Source organism: Xenopus laevis, chromosome 7L, assembly GCF_017654675.1.
Source record: "Xenopus laevis strain J_2021 chromosome 7L, Xenopus_laevis_v10.1, whole genome shotgun sequence".
NCBI classification, from domain to species: Eukaryota; Metazoa; Chordata; class Amphibia; order Anura; family Pipidae; genus Xenopus; species Xenopus laevis.
In genome coordinates, this window is record NC_054383.1 from 135051962 (window position 1) to 135074387 (window position 22426).

Genomic DNA, 22426 nt, shown 5'->3' on the forward strand with positions numbered 1-22426 from the left:
AGGAGCCACAGACTGGTGTGTTTATTGGCTTGGCTTCTGGGTACAATTAGTCACTTTATTGCCCCTTTTGGAACCACAGATTGGACCGAACCATCATACCGTGAGGGGAGACTGATGGATCTTTTCTTTTGCAGGTGATGAAGGAATGGGCTGAGGCAGATTATCAAGCAAAAAATCTTCCCAAATCTGATCGGCAGGCAATAAATGAGGTAAGTATGGGGGAAAAACTTAACATGAGATCTCCCAAAGGGCCAAAGCTTTTGTTGGTTCCCTAGTCTACTGGATTCAACCAGCTCCAGGATTCTCCTCCCATAGTTGTGTACTGACCAATCATGGCATCGGGTGCTCCTGTCCAATCAACTAATGTGCTGTTATAGTGTTATAGTGTCCAAATGCAGCACAGCATTCTCTACTAGTGTTGTCTTATCCAGTCTCAGCTTAGGTGGGGGTTAGGGAGTAGAGAGACAAATGGGGGAGAGGAGAAATATAGAAGGGGAGAGAAGAGGGAGGATGGGGGAGAGTAAGGCCAAACAGTTGGGGAGAAAAGGAAAGGAGAGGGGATGAGAGACAGAAGGAGAGAAGGGAAAGGGTGTTAGGGAGTAGAGAGATAAATGGGGAAGAGGAGAAATATAGAAGGGGAGAGAAGAGGGAGGATGGGGGAGAGTAAGGCCAAACAGTTGGGGGAGGAAAGAAGATGATTTGGGATAGAAAAGGAAAGGGAGAGAGAAGAGGAGGCATAAAATGAGCAGTAACAAGAAGATAAAATTATAGCACAACAATGAAAGTAAAAAGTAAAAGAAGAGAAGAGAAGAAAGGAGAGATTAGAGATCTGATTGTAAGGTTTGCTGGAGGGCCCCTCTCGCCAGTCTCTCATCTAATAACCTTCACTCTTGTGTCTAATACTCACTCCATGCCGCTGCCCAGACTTAATTACCACATCACATTAATTACACCCCTTGTTCATAACCAGCCAATGGCTTCTCTCCCTTCACTGTAGCACTTTCAGACCATCCTGCAGACCCTGGAGGGACAAATCTCTGCTCAGCGACAGCGACTGGTTGAGACCCATCTGGGCCGTGTTGTTGCCTCTTTAAATGACAACCGCCGGGGGGCTCTGGAGAATTACCTGGCCAGTGTTCAGGCTACACCCCTAGATGTGAGTAACTGCTGTTGGACTACAGCTCCCATATTTCTTAGCCAGAGAGAATGTGAGTGTGGAATCAGCCAATCTGAGGCCTCATTGGTTCAGCAGTAACTGTCAGTTTATAGGTGGGGTCTCCCTGATGTGCTTATTCCTGACAGTCTAAATAAGAAGGATCATTTACAGCCACAGTCGCAATTGAGCAAAAGTCGCATTGTGTGCTCTGACTCCTCCCATTACTTGCATTTCTGCATAGTTGCATCTTGTGCCTCCATCCCACCTCCTGTTCCAAACTGAACCCAAATGCGCCTATGGACGCAGGGAACTCTGGAATTATGGGAGATAAAACTGCCGTCCTGTCTAAATGAATCGTCAGTGTATAACTTTTTGTGGTCCAAGATGTTCCAGTATTTGTTCTTTGGCATGCTCTTGCACCCCCATACTGCTCTTGCACCCCTTACTGCTCTTGCACCCCCTTACTGCTCTTGCACCCCCTTACTGCTCTTGCACCCCCTTACTAATCTTGCACCCCCTTACTGCTCTTGTACCCCCTCTTGTACCCCCTTACTGCTCTTGCACCCCCTTACTGCTCTTGTATCCCCTGACTGCTCTTGCACCCCCTTACTGCTCTTGCACCCCCTTACTGCTCTTGCACCCCCTTACTGCTTTTGCACCCCTTTACTGCTCTTGTATCCACTTACTGCTCTTGTATCCCCTGACTGCTCTTGCACCCCCTTACTGCTCTTGTATCCCCTGACTGCTCTTGCCCCCCCTTACTGCTCTTGTATCCCCTGACTGCTCTTGCACCCCTTACTAATCTTGCACCCCCTTACTGCTCTTGTATCCCCTGACTGCTCTTGCACCCCTTACTAATCTTGCACCCCCTTACTGCTCTTGTACCCCCTTACTGCTCTTGTACCCCCTTACTGCTCTTGCATCCCCTTACTGCTCTTGCACCCCTTACTGATCTTGCACCCCCTTACTGCTCTTGCACCCCTTTACTGCTCTTGTATCCACTTACTGCTCTTGTACCCCCTTACTGCTCTTGTACCCCCTTACTGCTATTGCACCCCTTTCTAATCTTGCACCCCTTACTGATCTTGCACCACCTTACTGCTCTTGCACCCCCTTACTGCTCTTGTACCCCCTTACTGATCCTGTATCCACCTAACTGCTCTTGCACCCCTTACTGCTCTTGCACCCCCTTACTGCTCTTGCACCCCCTTACTGCTCTTGCACCCCCATTACTGCTCTTGTATCCCCTTACTGCTCTTGTACCCCCTTACTGATCTTGTATCCACGTGACTGCTCTTGCACCCCTTACTGATCTTGTACCCCCTTACTGCTCTTGCACTTCTGCCTGGGAACATTATAATAAGCCCTATTGAGTGTAGCAGATAGAAGTCCTACTGTGCCATCTGCTGGTTAAATGTGGCTTTGCATCATATTCACACTCCATGATTTTTAATGAGGGTCATTAACTTCCACAAGTACAAAGTGCAATCTGATTGTAATTTGCCATATTTTTTTTACCCAGAATGCACCTCATGGAGATATAGAAAAGCAGCTTCTTTGGAAACAAGTACCTTCAATTACCCGTGTCCATTGAATTCCCTGTGTCCCCCCTTAGAATTGGGGAGAAGGAGATTTATTTCTATACTGCAGTTTCGCGTGGCCGTTCCTGTTCTCAGAATAATTAAATTACATGAAATGATCCATCAGCAGCTCCAGCCCTGACACTGCAATTAAAGTGATTCATAATAATGCACCAAGCGCAGCTGTAAATATCCTGCATGGAGGTGCAGGGGGGGGGTATATTCATGAGGCTGATAAATACAATATGTGTGTATGTAGATATAGATTTATTAAAACAATGCAGCAAAAGTCTGTTTGGGTGAAGTTCCCCTTTAATTGAGATCACTATATTGGGGTACACTGAGATAAAGGACACTCTTTCTTTTGCAGCCGGAGCGAGTTCTGCTGGCGTTGAAGCGATACATCCGGGCCGAGCAGCGAGACCAGCGACACACGGTCAGACACTACCAACATGTGAGCAGCGCCGAGCCCGACCGAGCAGAGACCATTCAGTTCCAGGTACTGGAAATTATTGTATGTAATATTCTACCTTTAGTCTTATCATCCCCCACCAAACTGCAAATTAAAAGGCAACTACCAACTTAGGGGCTGTTCCTGCTGAATTGTGCTTAGTACAGGGAATACCTATGCTGCCATAGTTTTATGGGATCTCTCTGTACAGACTATGAGCAAAATTAGGGACTGTTCCTGCTGAATTGTGCTTAGTACAGGGAATACCTATGCTGCCATAGTTTTATGGGATCTCTCTGTACAGACTATGAGCAAAATTAGGGGACTGTTCCTGCTGAATTGTGCTTAGTACAGGGAATACCTATGCTGCCATAGTTTTATGGGATCTCTCTGTACAGACAATGAGCAAACTTAGGGACTGTTCCTGCTGAATTGTGCTTAGTACAGGGGAATACCTATGCTGCCATAGTTTTATGGGATCTCTCTGTACAGACTATGAGCAAACTTAGGGGCTGTTCCTGCTGAATTGTGCTTAGTACAGAGGAATACCTATGTGCCATAGTTTTATGGGATCTCTCTGTACAGACTATGAGCAAACTTAGGGACTGTTCCTGCTGAATTGTGCTTAGTACACACTAACACTGTAACTCTCTCTGTCTCAGATTTAACTGAATGTTCTCCCCTTCCTCCTCATTCAGGTTCTCACTCACCTGAGGGTCATTGAGGAACGAGTCAACCAATCTTTGTCTCTTCTGTACCGAAACCCCCAACTGACTCCTGAGCTCCGGGATCAGATCGGTTTGTATCTTCTCCTATCACAAGACTGTTATTGAAATTAAAACTGGAAGGTTGTTATAGCCAGAAGTCATAGCAACTAGTAATCAGTTTAAATACCATACCAGTGAGCAGTAGAAAAAGCTTAAGGGGAACTCAACCCAAATTAATAATGTAACATATATAAAAATGTAATTCTAAGAAAACTGTACTGAAAGCAGTAAATGCCTAACTGTTTATATTCTCTGCACTGCTGGTTTTGACTCCAAGCATCTGTGAGTTATACCAGTGAGCATTGCTAGCAGCTCATGTATAGAAAGTAATCAGTCATTTAGATTTGACCCCATTATTATGTGGTTCCATAACATATCAGTGAGTCTGTGCCTAACTGTCAGACAGAGCACTCAGTGCCGCCCTCTCTCATTTAATAACAGCAGCTAATCCCTCTGCACTCAGCAAATTGCTTTGTGTCCCTGTATCTCTGCATGAGGCTCTTAGTCTCTGTGCCCAGGCTTTTCTGACATTTTCTGCCCACTCTCTGTCCACTATCCACCCATTCTCTGCCCACTCTCTGCCCATTCTCTTTCCATTCTCTGTCCACTATCCACCCATTCTCTGCCCACTCTCTGCCCATTCTCTTTCCATTCTCTGTCCACTTTCTGCCCACTCTCTGTCCATTCTCTGCCCATTTTCTGCCCATTCTCTGCCTACTTTCTTCCCACTCTCTGCCCACTCTATGCCCATTATCCGCCCACTCTCTGCCCATTCCCATTCTCTGCCCACTCTCTTCCCACACTCTGCCCATTCTCTGCCCACTCTCCTCCCACTCACTGCCCACTCTCTGCCCACTCTCCTCCCACTCTCTGCCCACTCTCTGCCCACTCTCCTCCTACTCACTGCCCAGTCTCTGCTCATTCTCTGCCCACTCTCTGTCCATTCTCTTCCCACTCTCCTCCTACTCACTGCCCATTCTCTGCCCATTCTCTGCCCACTCTCTGCCCATACTCTGCCCACTCTCCTCACACTCACTGCCCACTCTCTGCCCATTCTCTGCCCACTCTCTGCCCATTCTCTGCCCACTCTCCTCCTACTCACTGCCCACTCTCTGCTCACTCTCTGCCCACTCTCTGCCCATTCTCTGCCCACTCTCTGCCCATTCTCTGCCCACTCTCCTCCCACTCACTGCCCACTCTCTGCTCATTCTCTGCCCACTCTCTGCCCACTCCCCTGGTTTCCATTATCCTGTACAGACCTGACCGCTGTGCCCATTAATGCCAGGGAATGAGCAGCATTACTGGTGCCCAGTGTTCAGATTATTATTATTATTATTATTATTATTATTATTATTATTTATGTTGGTTTACTATATAAAGCCCTTAGTGCCAATATCTTTCATTGGCATCACCCCTGCACCTCTCCCTAAAATCCTGTCGCCCCCTCCTGGCAGAGAGTTGGCTGCGCACAGAGTGGATGGGGGCAGGAGATCTCCTCAGTTCGACGCAGAAGAAGATGAATGAGGACAGTGACTACCCTGAGATTCGAGTGCCCCCCCAGAACTCGGCAGAGTCATCGCAGGGAGAGGGTGAGTGTCCCCCCGTACCCCCCCCCCCCGGTTACTTGGTTCCCTCCTGCCCCTCTCAGTTCTCCCTTCTCTGTTATTTCGGTTTGTTCCTATCTGTGCTCTCTCTCTGATTGGTCCCTTTTTACTCTCTCTCTCTCCCTGTCCCCCTTTCCTTGTCCTTCACTCGCCGCTGACACTCGGATCCCTGAGCAGATTCGCAGCAGATCGAGAGGAAAGGTCAGTGTGTGGGTTTGGGGCACTGAATGGCCTGAAATAATCTTTCCTTCTACTTTCCCTCATCAGTGTCTCATGTAGATCTGGAAACAACGTGGGGCTCATTTATAAATGGGGAGTCAGGGGTGCAGGGAGTTGCGCTTCAAAAACCGCTGATATAATGACCTATATATATATTAGACCTTATCTACTGGGGGGGGAAGAATCTGATTAAATCTGATTAAATATCCTCCCTCCAGGAAGTAATAAAGCAACAAAATCCAAGTGAAGGGGTCACAGTTTTGTGTTTCACTCGCCCTCATAAATGAGCCTCACTGTCTCATAAACTACTGATGTCTCTACTGATGTCTCTACTGATGTCTCTTCTCTTTTCCCTGTTCCATTCTGTGCCCCCCACAGGCTCTGCAGTTTGGGATCTCTACTCAGATTTCCCCCCAAGTGAGCGAACACTCACTTTCCCTGGACCCAAGGTAAGAAGGACAAGGTGCAAGTAGGAGATTTTATACACCCACATATGCAGAGTGCTATATAAAGAGAGAGAGTATGCAGAGTACTACAGAAAGCATGGTATTCAGCATACTAGAGAGAGAGTACAATATGCAGAGTACAATAGAGATAGAGAGACTGTACAGTATTTAGCATACTAGAGAGAGAGAGTACAATATGTAAAGTGTGAGGGAGAGAGAGAGAGAGAGAGAGAGAGATATGCAGAGTGATAGAGCGTGAGAGAGGGTACAGTATGCAGAGAGAACTACAGTGAGAGTACAGAGTTCAGAATATAAAGAGAGTACATAGAGTACAGTATACAGAGAACTATAGAATAGAGAATAGAATATAGAAGTAAATCTCATACATTGTTGTACTGACATTACTGGGGGAATATTTCCTATAGAATCAATGTTTCTGTTCCCAGGATAATGGATCCGTGAAGCAAGTTCACTACCAGTCTGAGGATATTCAGAGAGACCAGCTGGTAAGTGTTACCCCAGTGTTGCCCCAGTGTTACCCCAGTGTTACCCCCTGCTCGTCACTCAGAATTACCCCTAATTATTCTCATTCACTTGGCAGGAGCCAGATACGCTGGTCACGTTCAACCGCGGCGCTTTGATTGGTCTGTTGGTGGTGGCAGTGGCCGTGGCTATGGTGATCATTATTAGCCTTCTCCTGATACGACGCAAGCCCTACGGCACCATAAGCCACGGAATCATCGAGGTGAAGCCCTGTCTTATACACAGACAACTGCTATCAGCACAGACGCAGGCTACACTCATATCTAAGCAGCCATGCAGCATTGGCATTTTATATAAAGTGGCAGCACTATTCTTAGTATGTTACAGAATGGCTCTGTCCAGCTTTCACATGGGGGTCACTGACCCCATCTAAAATGCTCTGTAAGGCTACACATTTATTGTTATTGCTACTTTTTATTACTCATCTTTCTATTCAGGCCTCTCCTATTCATATTCCAGTCTCTCATTCAGATCAATACATTGTTGCTAGGGTAATTTGGACCCTAGCAACCAGATGGCTGAAATTACAAACTGGAGAGCTGCTGAATAAAAAGCTAAATAAGTCAAAAACCCCAAATAATAAAAAATGAAAACCAATTGCAAATTGTCTCGGAATATCCCTCTCTACATCATACTAAAAGTTCATTTAAAGGTGAACACACCCTTTAAGTGTAAAGCTGTAGTTGTATAAATTCGGGATTCACTGAATTCAGGATTCGGTTCGACATTCGGCCTCTTTCAGTAGGGTTCGGATTCGGCCACATCCTTCTGCCCAGCCGAACCGAATCCGAATTTGCATATGCAAATTAGGGGTGGGAGGGAAATTGTGTGACCTTTTTGTCAGAAAACAAGGAAGTAAATGATTTCCCCTTCCCATCCCTAATTTGCATATGCAAATTAGGGTTCGGATTTGGTTCAATATTTGCCCGAATCTTTTGTGAAGGATTCAGGGGCTTGGCCGAATCCAAAATAGTGGATTTGGTGCATCCCTAGTATAAATCCCCATGAGCGCTAACAGACAGTTTTGTTCTATTGATCAAATGAATCCCCCCTATTTTTGCAGGTGGAAGCTTCCAGGAGCCCCGAGGACAAGCACTTGAGTAAGATGCAGAACCAGGGCTACGAGAACCCAACCTACAGATACCTGGAGGAGAATAACTGAGCATGAGTGTGGGGGGGTGGGCTGGGTTATACTATCTGGGGCACAGGGGTGGGACTTAACTTTGGGGGAGGTGCGGTGGGAGGGGTTTGTGGGACTACAGGGATATTTTAATATTAGGGGAGTGGCCACATGAATTTATGTCGCCGTTACGAGGCAGAGTTTTGCCCCCTTTTGAGGATAAATGATGGGGGCTTTAGGACCGAGGGGGCGACGGAGTGGGTTAAAGTGTTAGTCTCTCTCCCCTGTAAATGCACTTAAATTATTTATAACTCAGAGGGGAAGAGAATGACCACATGGTAACCTTCTGCTGTGACCCGACCCCCAGGTTCTGACCAGCGACGCCATAGAAACCAGCATCGCAGAGCCAAAAAAACGCCAGTTCCCGTATCATCCGATCTCTGCACCGAATCATCAGTCCTATATATATTAATGGCCTTAGGCCTAGATTTACTAAATAGTGACCAAAAAATTCCCTTTTTTTATTTTTTTCAGCTCCCCACCCTATGAGTTCAGCTGCGGCACTTTAGTCTCAGTCATTACGTATGTAGTCGCCCCGAAAACGCTGACCGCCACCTGGGGCTCTAGGAACGATTCGATTGGGTTGTATATAAGTGTACAGAAGTGCTGTAGTACCCTGTAGTCCAGAGAACGTCTTACGCTTCTCCAGATTTCCTAAGATACAACTCCCAGCATCCCTTTATAGCTGCGTGTTGTAGTTCACGTCCGTTTGTAGGGTTGTCACCTTTGCTGATGGCTAAACCCAAACATGTGAGGCGGGGCAGATAACATGGGGGGTGGGGCAGTGATGTAGGAACAGGCATGATGACATCAGAGGTGGGCACAATGATGTTATTGCATCACTTAGATACGACTGGCTGGATTTTTTTGTCTGTGTAATAATAAGAAATGAAACTGTACTTGATGGGTATCTTAGTATTTAAATGCTTTTCATGTATTGGCCAGTAGTGATGGGCGAATTTTGTCCCGAAATATTAGCGAAAGAGCATCCAAAAAACGCTGATGCCGACGTCAAAACTTTTTCGACGCCGGTGAAATTTCGCAGCAAATTCGCGATTCGCCGCCGGCAAATAAATTCGCGGATTTGCAGCTAAAATTCACAGGCATCGAAAAAGACCTGAAAAAACTGAACTGTTCAGGTCAAAATCAAACAGGTGACAACCCTACATAAGCATCGTTCCTATGTAATAACTACCTTATTTTTTTTTTTTTTGATCCAAAGAAAATACCTCCCCTCAGGTCAGATTTCCACAACACTCCCTTATGATCAGTGCAGCGCAATGGCCCCGATTTAGAGGGGGGCAATTAAAACTTACAGGGGCCCCTCTCAGCCAATGAATGTTGCCTTATCCAGGCATAGAACTAAGAATGTTCCCATGACAACATGTGTATCCTTTGCCTGTGGATACTTTTGGCCCCTGTTTGTAGAAACTAGAAGGCACCAGGAAGGAAGCCATTTTTGAAGCCTGACAGAGCAGTGGGCGGAGCTCAGCTCCAAACAGGAAGCTGTGCAGAGCTGATAATGGAAACTTCTGAAGCCAGGATTTTTTTTTTTAATTCTCCATAAGAATATTTTTTCAGCTAACGATAATTATAGTAAGATTTCCCAACCTCGCATTATCATGTCATACCCCTTTAATGGCACCCTTTAAGTCATAGAAATTTTATAGGGACACATTTCCTCTTGGATTTCAATTGGCCATCTAATAAGTTTGGCTTAATAAAAACACCATCCTGTAACTATCTTTAACTTCCGGCCATTCCATTTTTTTTTTCTTTTGCAGAGGCCACATCTCCCCTTTAAAACAGGATACCTGTGATATTAAAATGCTGAACGACTAATTAGCAATTAACCAAGATTCAAACCGCTTGGCAGTACAACATCCAGTACAGCCTGCATCAGAATACATTTTTCTAACAAGCCATAAATGATGTGGATTTCATCTCTGCACCAGTTTTAAAGGGGCGTGGCTTCACATTTGTGCTCAGAGCAGCTCCGTGACTCAGTTGGGATATTGGTGCAATTGTTTGATCTCAAGCTCTTGGCTGATTGTAACAAAACCGCAATTATTTTGTTTTCCTTCATAATTTGCAGTGAACAAAAAACCATTTGATATCGGTGCGCAGGGCGGGGAAACGCCACATTGGTTACTGTACATTTTGTACTTGTAATGAAATGAGTTTCCTTCCCTCGTGTTTGTTTCACTCCCACCTCCTAATGACTGAAATGTAACGTTTTATTCAGCGATCAATAAAGAGATATCAAGCGGGTAAATGTGGCCTTGTCATTGAGTAGCTATGTCCCCGAGTCTACTATCCCCAATGTTACTATAGCGACCATCTCTCCCTACTATACCTGCTATCTCACAGTCCCACTCCCTTCCCAGAGACTATTATCCACTGTTACTATAGACACAATCTCTCCCTACTATACCTGCTATCCCACAGTCACACTCCCTTCCCAGAGACTATTATCCACTGTTACTATAGACACCATCTCTCCCTACTATACCTGCTATCCCACAGTCACACTCCCTTCCCAGAGACTATTATCCACTGTTACTATAGACACCATCTCTCCCTACTATACCTGTTATCCCACAGTCACACTCCCTTCCCAGAGACTATTATCCACTGTTACTATAGGCACCATCTCTCCCTACTATACCTGCTATCCCACAGTCACACTCCCTTCCCAGAGATTATTATCCACTGTTACTATAGGCACCATCTCTCCCTACTATACCTGCTATCCCACAGTCACACTCCCTTCCCAGAGACTATTATCCACTGTTACTATAGGCACCATCTCTCCCTACTATACCTGCTATCCCACAGTCACACTCCCTTCCCAGAGACTATTATCCACGGTTACTATAGACACCATCTCTCCCTACTATACCTGCTATCCCACAGTCACACTCCCTTCCCAGAGACTATTATCCCACTGTTACTATAGACACCATCTCTCCCTACTATACCTGCTATCCCACAGTCACACTCCCTTCCCAGAGACTATTATCCACTGTTACTATAGGCACCATCTCTCCCTACTATACCTGCTATCCCACAGTCACACTCCCTTCCCAGAGACTATTATCCACTGTTACTATAGACACCATCTCTCCCTACTATACCTGCTATCCCACAGTCACACTCCCTTCCCAGAGACTATTATCCCACTGTTACTATAGACACCATCTCTCCCTACTATACCTGCTATCCCACAGTCACACTCCCTTCCCAGAGACTATTATCCACTGTTACTATAGACACCATCTCTCCCTACTATACCTGCTATCCCACAGTCACACTCCCTTCCCAGAGACTATTATCCACTGTTACTATAGGCACCATCTCTCCCTACTATACCTGCTATCCCACAGTCACACTCCCTTCCCAGAGACTATTATCCCACTGTTACTATAGGCACCATCTCTCCCTACTATACCTGCTATCCCACAGTCACACTCCCTTCCCAGAGACTATTATCCACTGTTACTATAGACACCATCTCTCACTACTATACCTGCTATCCCAGTCACACTCCCTTCCCAGAAACTATTATCCACTGTTACTATAGACACCACCTATCCCTACTATACCTGCTATCCCACAGTCACACTCCCTTCCCAGAGACTATTATCCCACTGTTACTATAGACACCATCTCTCCCTACTATACCTGCTATCCCAGTCACACTCCCTTCCCAGAGACTATTATCCACTGTTACTATAGGCACCATCTCTCCCTACTATACCTGCTATCCCACAGTCACACTCCCTTCCCAGAGACTATTATCCACTGTTACTATAGGCACCATCTCTCCCTACTATACCTGCTATCCCACAGTCACACTCCCTTCCCAGAGACTATTATCCCACTGTTACTATAGGCACCATCTCTCCCTACTATACCTGCTATCCCACAGTCACACTCCCTTCCCAGAGACTATTATCCACTGTTACTATAGACACCATCTCTCCCTACTATACCTGCTATCCCACAGTCACACTCCCTTCCCAGAGACTATTATCCACTGTTACTATAGGCACCATCTCTCCCTACTATACCTGCTATCCCACAGTCACACTCCCTTCCCAGAGACTATTATCCACTGTTACTATAGACACCATCTCTCCCTACTATACCTGCTATCCCACAGTCACACTCCCTTCCCAGAGACTATTATCCACTGTTACTATAGACACCATCTCTCCCTACTATACCTGCTATCCCACAGTCACACTCCCTTCCCAGAGACTATTATCCCACTGTTACTATAGGAACCTTACAATATATAGATATAAATCTGACACTTATTCAGTTTAAGAAACACATAATACCTTTATTTTTTCCATAAGGCAAAACACTGTACTATACAAATGGAAATATCTATATATTCTACATGGAAGTTTAAAGTGAGGGTATAAATGGCTTGTGGCTTCATTGAAGCAAATGCTCTCAGCCAGTTATAAAAAAAAAAAAAAAAAAAAAAAAACTATCTTTGGAATCAAAGGCTATAGCCACAGCCACTGAACTAGGACTCCCAGCAGCCCCTGTTAGACATGAGAATGTAAAAGAAGCTGCAGTTCAGGCTTACAGAGCTCACCAATGGTACTAATCATCAAATCATTTTGTAACAGAAATAACTGAGTGGAAGAACACGTGTCTCTGGGGAATTAGAGCGTCACAGTCACAATGATCAAGTAAAATACATACATGGCATTAGGAATAGACATACAATTCTCTCTGGCTGCTCTAATGTACAGTAACCCTGCTCTATAGAAGGGGGTGCAGGGGAGGCCGGGGGTTCTTTTCTCATATCCCCAGAGAATGAAGTGATATTATTTGAGTGACAGCGCCCCCAGGAGGTGACAAAGGAAACAGCCGGCAGTTCATCTCATCAGAAAAAAGAAAGTCGATTCCAGTTTGAGTTCTGGGGAGGCTTGAGGCTCTCTGATTGGGCCTCCCCTGGCAACCAATGGGAGACGTGGTGTCAGTTCATCTTGGTGTAATTATACATCGTTACCAACATGACAATCATCTGTGGGGAGGAGAGGATCAGGCATTAGAATAATCATCCATTCCTTAGACTAAACAGAGGATCCCAAGAGCTCACAATCACCAACGTACTTCTTACAGTGTGCTTTGCTGGGGTGCAACACCTATGTATCCCCAGGACAAGCTTCTCTAGGCAACAAATATATATATTAGGGATGCACCAAATCCACTATTTTGGATTCGGCTGAACCCCCTGAATCCTTCACGAAAGATTAGTCCGAATACCGAACCCAGATCCTAATTTGCATATGCAAATTAGGGGTGGGGAGGGGAAAACATTTACTTCCCTGTTTTGTGACAAAAAGTCACGCGATTTCCCTTCCCGCCCCTAATTTGCATATGCAAATTAGGATTTGCTTTGGTCAGGCAGAAGGATTCGGCTGAATCCTAAACCAAATCCTGGATTCGGTGCACCCCTCCCAGTACAGATAGACGGCTCCCAGGCTCCAGGTAACTCACCGTCCACATAAGGATGGCAAATCCAAACCAGGAGATGCCCCAGGTGTAGCTGTTGATGGCATTGGATATGTGATCAAAGCAGCCCTGTAACATGGAACAAAAAGAGATCAGTTTTACTAAAGGTAAGTGAATCTCATCTCCCCTATGTCCAAAGCTGCTCTCTTCCCCATGGGCACGCAGAGGGGCGAGACATTGACCAATCATGATGTCCCACCCATAACCACTGGAGAGAAAGCAGCCCAGAAGCAGGTAGTACATAATATAAGCAGTCTGTACCTGGCTAAATACTGGGGAATTACTTACCTTGAGGAAGGTTCCTGTCTGACCATGGGAAGAGAACAACCCAGAAGCAGGAAGTACATTAGAATAAACATTTTGGGTAAAGTACTGGGGAATAGTTTACATAGAGGAAAGTTCCTGTCTGACCATGGGAAGAGAACAACTCAGGAGTAGTCACAACAACTAATTGAAAAGAGTAGTACAGTTTTAAATTAATTTTTAGTATGTTATAGAAAAGCCAGTTAGCAACTTTTCAGTTGGACTTTATTTTTTTTTATTCATATTGTTTTTTAATTAATCGTCCGACTCGGCTTTCAAACGGGGAAGGGGGTCACTGGCCAAAAAGATCTATTGCTTTGTGACATTACAGTGTTATGGTGATTGTAACTTTTTATTACTGATCAACCAGACTAGGTGCTGAAACTCCAGACTGGAGGAACTAAAAGCTAAATCATTTAAAGGGAGACTTTGTTGGGAAAATGTGTTTTGCTCCAGCTCCAGCAGAATTCTGCGCTGAAATCAGTTTCTCAAAAAAGCAAACAGTTTTTTTAGATTTCATTTTGAAATCTGACATAGGGCTAGACATATTGTCAGTTTCCCAGGTGCCCCCAGACATGTGAATTGTGCTCTGATAAACTTCAGTCACTCTTTACTGCTGTACTGCAAGTTGGAGTGATATCACCCCCTCCCTTTTCCCCCCAGCAGCCTAACAACAGAACAATGGGAAGGTAACCAGATAGCAGCTCCCTAACACAAGATAACAGCTGCCTGGTAGATCTAAGAACAACACTCAATAGTAAAATCCAGGTCCCACTGAGACACATTCAGTTACATTGAGTAGGAGAAACAACAGCCTGCCAGAAAGCAGTTCCATCCTAAAGTGCTGGCCCTTTCTGAAATCACATGACCAGGCAAAATGACCTGAGATGCACCTACACACCAATATTACAACTAAATACACTTGTTGGTTCAGGAATGACATTTTATATTGTAGAGTGAATTAAACAGTCTAATTTAGAAATAAAAACTACATCATAAAATCATGACATGAACCCCTTAATGAAGACCAATTGCAAATAATCTCAGAATGTCACTCTCTGAATCATTTTAAAAGTAAATTTGAAGGTGAAAAATCCCCTTAACTGGTTAAGAAGAGATGGAACCCCAATGGTTCCTAATAGGGCTTTGTACTGACCAATGTAACCACACAAAGAAAACCCATAGCAGTGTGTCCCTTACCTGCTGATAAACATAAGACTTGAGTCCAACTACACATCCCTGCTGATTGATGATCTGGAAGTTACTGTCTCTCTGGCAGCACCACAAGGGCCAGGGGGCCGTCGTTTCATTGTACGACTTGCGGAAAGTGGAGTAATAATCCACCCAATCCAGCGGCCCGTCCACACCGCAGCAGTTTTTCTATCAAAAGAAAAAAAAAAACCTATAAATCCAATTTTTTTGTTCCTTGTTACCCTTTAAACTGTGCAGGAGAATGGCTCCCCTTATTGTGATACAGATTCGAACCCTAATTACCTCCAGCATCATCCTGAGCCACACGCCGGTGATGTCCCGACCCTGCGGGGTGCTGCTGTCCGAGTAGTAAGTCAACATCTGACCCTTAATCACATTGGAGTTTATCATCTGAAAGGGACAGAGGGGAAGCGTTAAAATACAGAATTCTGAGGGGAGTCTCCATCCCAATACAGGGGTGTTATTTAGTCAGGGATGTCCAATCTGTTGCTCCTTCAGGTTGAACATCCCTGACATGATATAAAACTGTTACAATTAGGGATGTACCGAATTCACTATTTTGGATTCGGCAGAATCCTTGAATCCTTCATGAAAGATTCGGCCGAATACTGAACCAAATCGGAATCCTAATTTGCATATGCAAATGAGCGGTGGGAAGGGGAAAACATTTTTTACCTTGTTTTTTTTGCATCCCTAGTTACAATACATCCCCGGACCCCAAAAGGAACCCCAACATCTTCAGCTACTTACATAGTCTCTGTGTGTGAAGGAAGTGATACAGGAGGCGCATTCAAATATATACACGATCATCATCAGCACCAAGTACTGCAACAGAGGGGAGATCAAGTCAGTGCCCATAATTAAGGGAAACAACATGGCAGCTCCCACCCATATGCATTAAAGGGGCGATTCACCCTTGAGTTAACTTTTAGTATGTTATAGAATAGCTAACTATTCAATTGGTATTTATTTTTATTTATTTTTTTTAATTATTTGCCTTTTACTTCTGACTCTTTCCAGCTTTTCAATGGGGGTCACTGACCCCATCTAAAAAAACAAGTGCTCTGTAAGGCTACAAATGTAATTGTATTGCTATTTTTTTACTCATCTTTCTATTCAGTCCCTATCCGGCTAATATTCCAGTCTCTTATTCAAATGAGGATTACCGGAGTTTGACACTTACAATGAATCACTCAGGCCAAAAGTAAATCATTAAACGGCAACTAAAGCCAGTGAGAAACTATGTTTATTCCACTAAGATGGGAGCCCTTTGAAACAGAGTATAGAATTTGGAGGAGAGCAGGTACGGGGGAAATTAGAGGCAAATAATAGATTAGGTTGTTGGCCATGATCCACAGCCGGAAACTTAATATTCAGGTTCCTTTGGACCAGCTCTCATCCAATGCTCTTTTATCTTAAAGGGGAACCCCCCTTTAATACTTTTAGTATTTTATAGAATGGCTAATTTTAAGCAACTTTACAATTAGTCTTTATTATTTTTTTTATTTTTTTTTTATTTTTTTTTTAATTGCCTTTCACGTCTGACTCTTTCCAGCTTTCAAATGGGGGTCACTGACCCCATCTAAAAAAAAAAAAAAAAAAGCTCTGTAAGGCAACAAATGTATTGTTATTGCTACTTTTTATTACTCGTCTTTCTATTGAGGCCTCCCCTATTCATATTCCATTCTTTTGTTCAAATCAATGCATGGTTGCTAGGGTAATTTGGACCCTAGCTACAAGACTGCTGAATGAAAATTGAAATAATTCAAAAACCACGAATAATAAAAAATGAAAACCAATTGCAAATTGTCTCAGAATATCACCATCTACAGCATACTAATAGTTAATTTAAAGGGGAGCAACCCCTTTAATACAGAGAAGTTGGTGCATTTCGAGAGATATCTCACCGTCAGAACCATAGTGCGACTCCCTCTCTGCACTGCGAGGATGCCATAGATTCCCAGTATAAAGAATGAAAAACCACAGAATATGGCAATCCAGCCGCCGGCAAAAACATCATCTTTCCCAGTCACCCCCAGAATTGGATAAACCTTGTAGGGGTCGGTGGTCGCCCAGATCGTCTCCGCAAACAACGCAAGGCCAGAGAGCTGCAATGAAACAAAACCAAGTAAGAACACAGAACCACTTCCCAACCTGGATCCTTTGTCACCGGCAGTACCACCCGTCGCCTCTAGGCGCTAGTCAGCTATAGAACAGAGCCACCAACTCTGATGGGCACAAATGGTTTCTGTTTTCATAAATGGTTTCATTGGAAAAATTAAGATTGATTGCATACATGCCCCACAGAGCTTGCAATCTAATGCTGACCCTAAGGCAAAGGAGTATTATGTGCACCGGTGGGTTATGACTGCCCAGTAGGTCAGAGCGCAGGATCAATTCATTTGTATGGTGGCTGACAAAAGTACAAAGATTCCTATGGATACCAGCCAATCAGTAATGAGATCTGATCAGTCAACTGCAATAAAGCTAATGAAAGTAAAATTGTGATTGGTTGATCTATGGGGGAGACAGATGAGAAATTGGAAGAACCCTCTTCTCATTGGTTGGCCTGAACATGCCCCGTGCCATTGTGATGAGTTCATTGGCTTGGCTGGGATGGTAGGATCGTACAAACAGTGGTGTAACTAGATATTTCTGGGCGCCACAGCAAATTAATGTTAGGGCCCCAACATATCCAGAGATAGTTTTATCAATATGTGTTGAAATTGCTCATTAATTAGGGCCTCATGGGGCCCCCTTATACGTCCTGGGCCCCCCTGCAGCCACAGGGTCTGCTTCCTATGCCCCTGTTATTTACCCTGCAGTGGGTTCAACCTGATTTATGAATTCAAAGCAAAGGGCCAGTCCTGGGGGATAGGGGTTTGTGTTGTTATGGCGAGTTCCCCTAGTGTATCTTCCATTATTCCCATGGCTACAACATGAGCAGGATCTATTTGGGGGTCCTGTCCTTCCTCGACCCCCGCGTCTAGTACCAACACCCAAGTTTCTCCGTTCCTGCACTTGGCATGCAAGGAATCGGATTCTGCTCATTATCACCTAAGGGGAACTTACCCATCAACAGGCTCCTCAGTCAAAAATAACAAACAGACAACATCAGCAGTGTTTCCAGTCGGACCAGAAAATCCACATTCCTCCAGCCGCTGGGGCCTTTGGACCCATATTGAGCTCGGAGGGTGTGACTATTATACACAATACCCAACAAGGTGGGCACCAGGGGTAGCGTCTTATAAGAGGGCCCAATTATTTCTCTATATAGAATTAGAACTATCAGCCTATGGGCCTTGGGTTTATTGTCTCCATCTTGCTCCATTCTCTACAACTCATGGACCAACATATGTAGGACAAGAGAATGTCCACCCCAGTGCATTATGGGTGGAACAATAAAAGTCTTGCCAGGGGATGATGGTAGGACTGGTGGAATGCCAAAGGTTGCCTATCTATGTGCAAGACCTTCAATGCAGAACATGGCGACCCTATCAATAAAGACTCTATAAGGAGACTCAGTACCAGATCCACGGTTATACCAGGTCCAACATGAAGGATTATAATTAAAGGATAAGTAAACCTTAAAAATAAGTGAATGCAAAATTGATGAGGGGGCTATTCTAAGCACTTTTGCAATGTAGATTCATTATTAATTTATTTTTAATTCCAAGATATTAAAGGATACATGTACTGTTACTATGAATGAATTTTGTTACAACAGCGCCACCTGCTGGTCAGTTTCCCACCAAGTAGTCAAGGAAGTTGTCAGGAGAAAGAAAGAGGCTGATGTTCTTCTGCTTAGGAAAGATGTGAGAAATGTTTCTCATTTTATTCCTAAGCAGAAGAAAATCAGAGCAGCCTCTTTCTTTCTCCTGACAATTTCCTTGACTACTTGCTGGTCAGACTGGTGGGAAAATGACCAGCAGGTGGCGCTGTTGTAACAAAATTCATTCATATTAACAGTACATGTATCCTTTAATATCTTGGAATTAAAAATAAATAATGAATGAATGTACATTGCAAAAGAATAGCCCCCTCATCAGTTTTACATTCACTCATTGTTAAGGTTTACTTATCCTTTAATAATAAACAAAATGCTTATACTCACCGATATAATGACATTCCCAAACACAATGAAGGCCACCATGCCCGAAGACCCTTTTTCTGCCATCTTGTCTGTGCAACCTGCTCAGGGAAGAAAGGGGCAAAATTTAAGCTCATTCCGCCCTTAATTACAGCTGCCAATGTCATTAATTTCATCCCAAGCAACTTCCCAATGTACATTCTTTATACATGTCCTGTAGCTTTAAAGCTATGCAATTGCTGTTGGAATTCATGACTTTCCTGGTTCTGACTACTGATGTAGCTGAAGCCAGCTGATTAACAGACCAATAGGAGAACTGATTTCTCAGTGATAAACAGTAATAATAATACTAACGGAGAACTATAAACCCAGTGAGAATGAGGAAACAAATGGATATTGGAGGTTGAGCTGGGAAGTGTTTGGGTAGCGTTCCCCTTTAAAAATGATAGTTCCACTTTACTTTGGGGTGCAGGGAGTATTGTGAGCCTCACACACACATGAATTACATACATAGAACATACAGAGTTATACACATGACCAGTACCAGTACAAAAGGTGAGGAAGGCTCTGTGCAAAAGAGCTTACAATCTAAAGGGGAAGGGAATGAGACAATAGGAGTAAGACAAGAATTAAACACACTTATTAGGACTGTGACCCATGGGGGTGATACCAAGTGTCTAGTAGCCACAATCTCAGGGGTCAGAACCCTTGATATCTCCCCCTACTGATTTAAATAGCATTGCCCCGTATACCCCACAACCAATTAGATCTTCAGCCCTGGAGAATTTACCTGAAGCCCAGATGCACCACTAGCAGATTGTTCAGTCAAACAGCGACCGCAGCAGGTAGCGAGTATCTCACCCAAGCAAACCTGAGAAGCAGCAGTAATGTGACTCTGAGAATGTAGGAAAGTTGCAGATTTTGTGTTGTTCCCTCTCAGGCACCTGCTACACCCATCAAACAACTGGGAGACTGCTCTGAAGCTCCGCCCACCTACAGGCAGTTTCTGTCTATAGTCCCACCCCCCAAAACTGTCCTAAACCTGAGCTTCCCGTTCTACAGCTGCACCCCCCCCCACCTCAGAAATTCTTTTGTTCTTCCCACCCAACACATAAAGATGATCAAGGTCTCTGGGCAGACCCCAATCCCTTGTATCTACACAGCAGTGGTGCAACTACAGGTCACTGGGCCCAGAGCAAATTCATACCCAGAGGTTCTCCTGTTTCACCAATAGATATTGAAATTGCTCATTTATTAGAGCTTCCCTATACCTCCTGGGCCCCAGCTTCCTTTGTAGTTACACCCTTGATAAATACCAATCTCTGTATTACATCCCCCCCCCCCACATACACATTATTCCATTCTCTACCCCCCACCAAAGAAACAAAGACTTATGGTAACTGCACCCCAGTGGCCCTTCTCTCCCATAATGCCTCGTTCTTTACTATTTAGGGGACCATCTTGCCTTACTATACACATTGTCCCACAATTACAGCCCCTTCCACTCTCCTTACTATACACACTAAAGGTGGCCATACACGGGCCCCCTGTCAGATCTGTTCGTCGATGCTGTCCCGCAATCCTACCGCCGTTACCATTTGTTAGGATCCGATCATTGGGCCCTAGGGCCCACGATTGGATCAGCCCGATATTGCCCACCTCAAGGTGGGCATATCGGGGAGAGATCCACTTTCTTGGCGACATCGCCAACCGAGCGGATCACTCTGTGTATGGCCACCTTAAGTTACAGTTCCTTCCCAGGAATTCTTATTGCCAGACAACATACACTACACAACAGTTACATCCTCATTTCACCAACACCTTCCTACACTCTGTGCCAACCTTACTACACTCTGTGCCAACCTTACTACACTCTGTGCCACCCTCCCTACTCCTTTCCCAAATACAGTGATGTCCCTTTCTGTAAACACAAGGCCACAATTACAGCCCATTCCTCAGGCACGAAATACACACAATTATATTTCTGCCACTGTCTTACTTATACACATTGTAACACAATTACAGCCACTTTCCCATACCCCACCTTGCCTTACTATAAGCAATCCAATTCCCATAAATGAGAAACCCAGTCTGTATACAAATGATGCATTGGGAGCCCCAGAGCAGCCCCCCTCCAGCCCCTACTAACACCCCCTCCCATTCGTACTAACACCAGAGTAGCAGATCGGCCCATTAATTAGGCGCATAAGAATAAAACAGTACTGGTATCTGCACTGCTAGTTCTGACTCCTACAACAATGTATGAATTAGACACCTGGATGAGAACTGACTTGTGCTACAATGTTTCAAGAGTCAGAACTAAAGAACAGAAAGTTCCCATTTAAACCATGAAGCTACAAGATAGTTTTCTGTGCCGCTTTTGAGCTAAATTAGTGTTTGGGGGGGGGGGTACACTTGGAAAAACTTGCAATTTAAAGGGCCACAGCCACTAAAATCAACAATGCTGGAAATCTTGTTGGGGGCCCAGAGAGTCGAAACTGATGAGGTTATGAAAAGGCTCCTGCCCATCAAACTGTGCCCCAGCTGAGTCAGGGCCAGGCCAGGTTTAGAGCAGATAAAGTCAATCAAGTCAATAGCAAAAAGCCCCTCCCCCATTAGAAAGCCCCTCTCCCACCCCACACACCTGTGCACCTGTTACTCACCTGAGCCCAACTAGTCTGGCAGCTCCCGCCCCTCTCACTGTTACTTGTAGACTCTGCCTGAAACTCCGGAGAGGTGGATTTATGGGGAGTGGGGCTGGTGATCTTTTTGGTTTTCTGCTGTTTCCTTTGGTACCTTGAAATGAACAGGGCGGGGGTGGGGGGTACCTGTACCTGTTCCCTTCAGTCAGATAAATAGAGTTGCCTATTTAGCAGAGGGGCCACACTGATACGGACACTGCTGGTGGGCCCCATCCACTCCCTAATGATATGCACATAATCACCCGGCCCTTCTCCCCTTTACTTACACTGCCCCTCCTGGAGTCTGAATTATATAAAGTACAACTGTTCTACCTATTGTCCTTCTGCTCTTGTTGTACTACAACTCCCAGCCACCCTCACAGCCTATTCCAACATCTCCCATAATTACTGCAGTTTCATCACTGACTCTCCCCCTGCCTCCAACTCACTTGGGGCTTTCCAGGCTTCTCTTTTAAAAGGGCAGGTGCTTGTCTCACCATGTAAATTAGGCTTTGTTATTACCAAGCAGAGCATGCTGGGTAAAAAAACAAGTGCGCTCCCAATACGACTCACAGGAGAACTTACCTGCCTAGATACTTCCAAAGTGTTTATACCACCCCTGGTAAAGTACCACCAAATGACATGCTTTATTATAG

General features: G+C 44.7%; 2 protein-coding genes across 5 annotated transcripts in view; one reads left to right on the forward strand and one right to left on the reverse strand.

Moving 5' to 3' along the window:
- Positions 1-10221, forward strand: part of aplp1.L (amyloid beta precursor like protein 1 L homeolog) — a 33717-nt gene extending 23496 nt beyond the window's left edge. The window contains 10 exon segments of one of the 2 annotated variants that reach the window (NM_001095950.1): positions 135-209; positions 998-1156; positions 3107-3235; positions 3886-3985; positions 5409-5543; positions 5736-5759; positions 6156-6226; positions 6670-6729; positions 6825-6968; positions 7830-10217. In NM_001095950.1, the coding sequence (NP_001089419.1) occupies positions 135-209; positions 998-1156; positions 3107-3235; positions 3886-3985; positions 5409-5543; positions 5736-5759; positions 6156-6226; positions 6670-6729; positions 6825-6968; positions 7830-7928 (996 nt within the window). In that variant the 3' untranslated portion in view covers positions 7929-10217. 2 annotated transcript variants of the gene reach the window in all.
- Positions 10222-12273: 2052 nt separating this feature from the next.
- Positions 12274-22202, reverse strand: upk1a.L (uroplakin 1A L homeolog). Of its 3 annotated transcripts, none has more exons than XM_018224510.2 (8): positions 21753-22202; positions 19114-19190; positions 16907-17107; positions 15750-15824; positions 15282-15389; positions 14988-15167; positions 13470-13553; positions 12274-12993 (listed from the first exon to the last, which is right to left on the reverse strand). In XM_018224510.2, the coding sequence occupies exons 2-8, from the start codon at positions 19174-19176 to the stop codon at positions 12946-12948; spliced, it is 759 nt and encodes a 252-aa protein (XP_018079999.1). In that variant the 5' UTR covers positions 19177-19190; positions 21753-22202; the 3' UTR covers positions 12274-12945.
- Between the last annotated feature and the right edge of the window lie 224 nt (positions 22203-22426).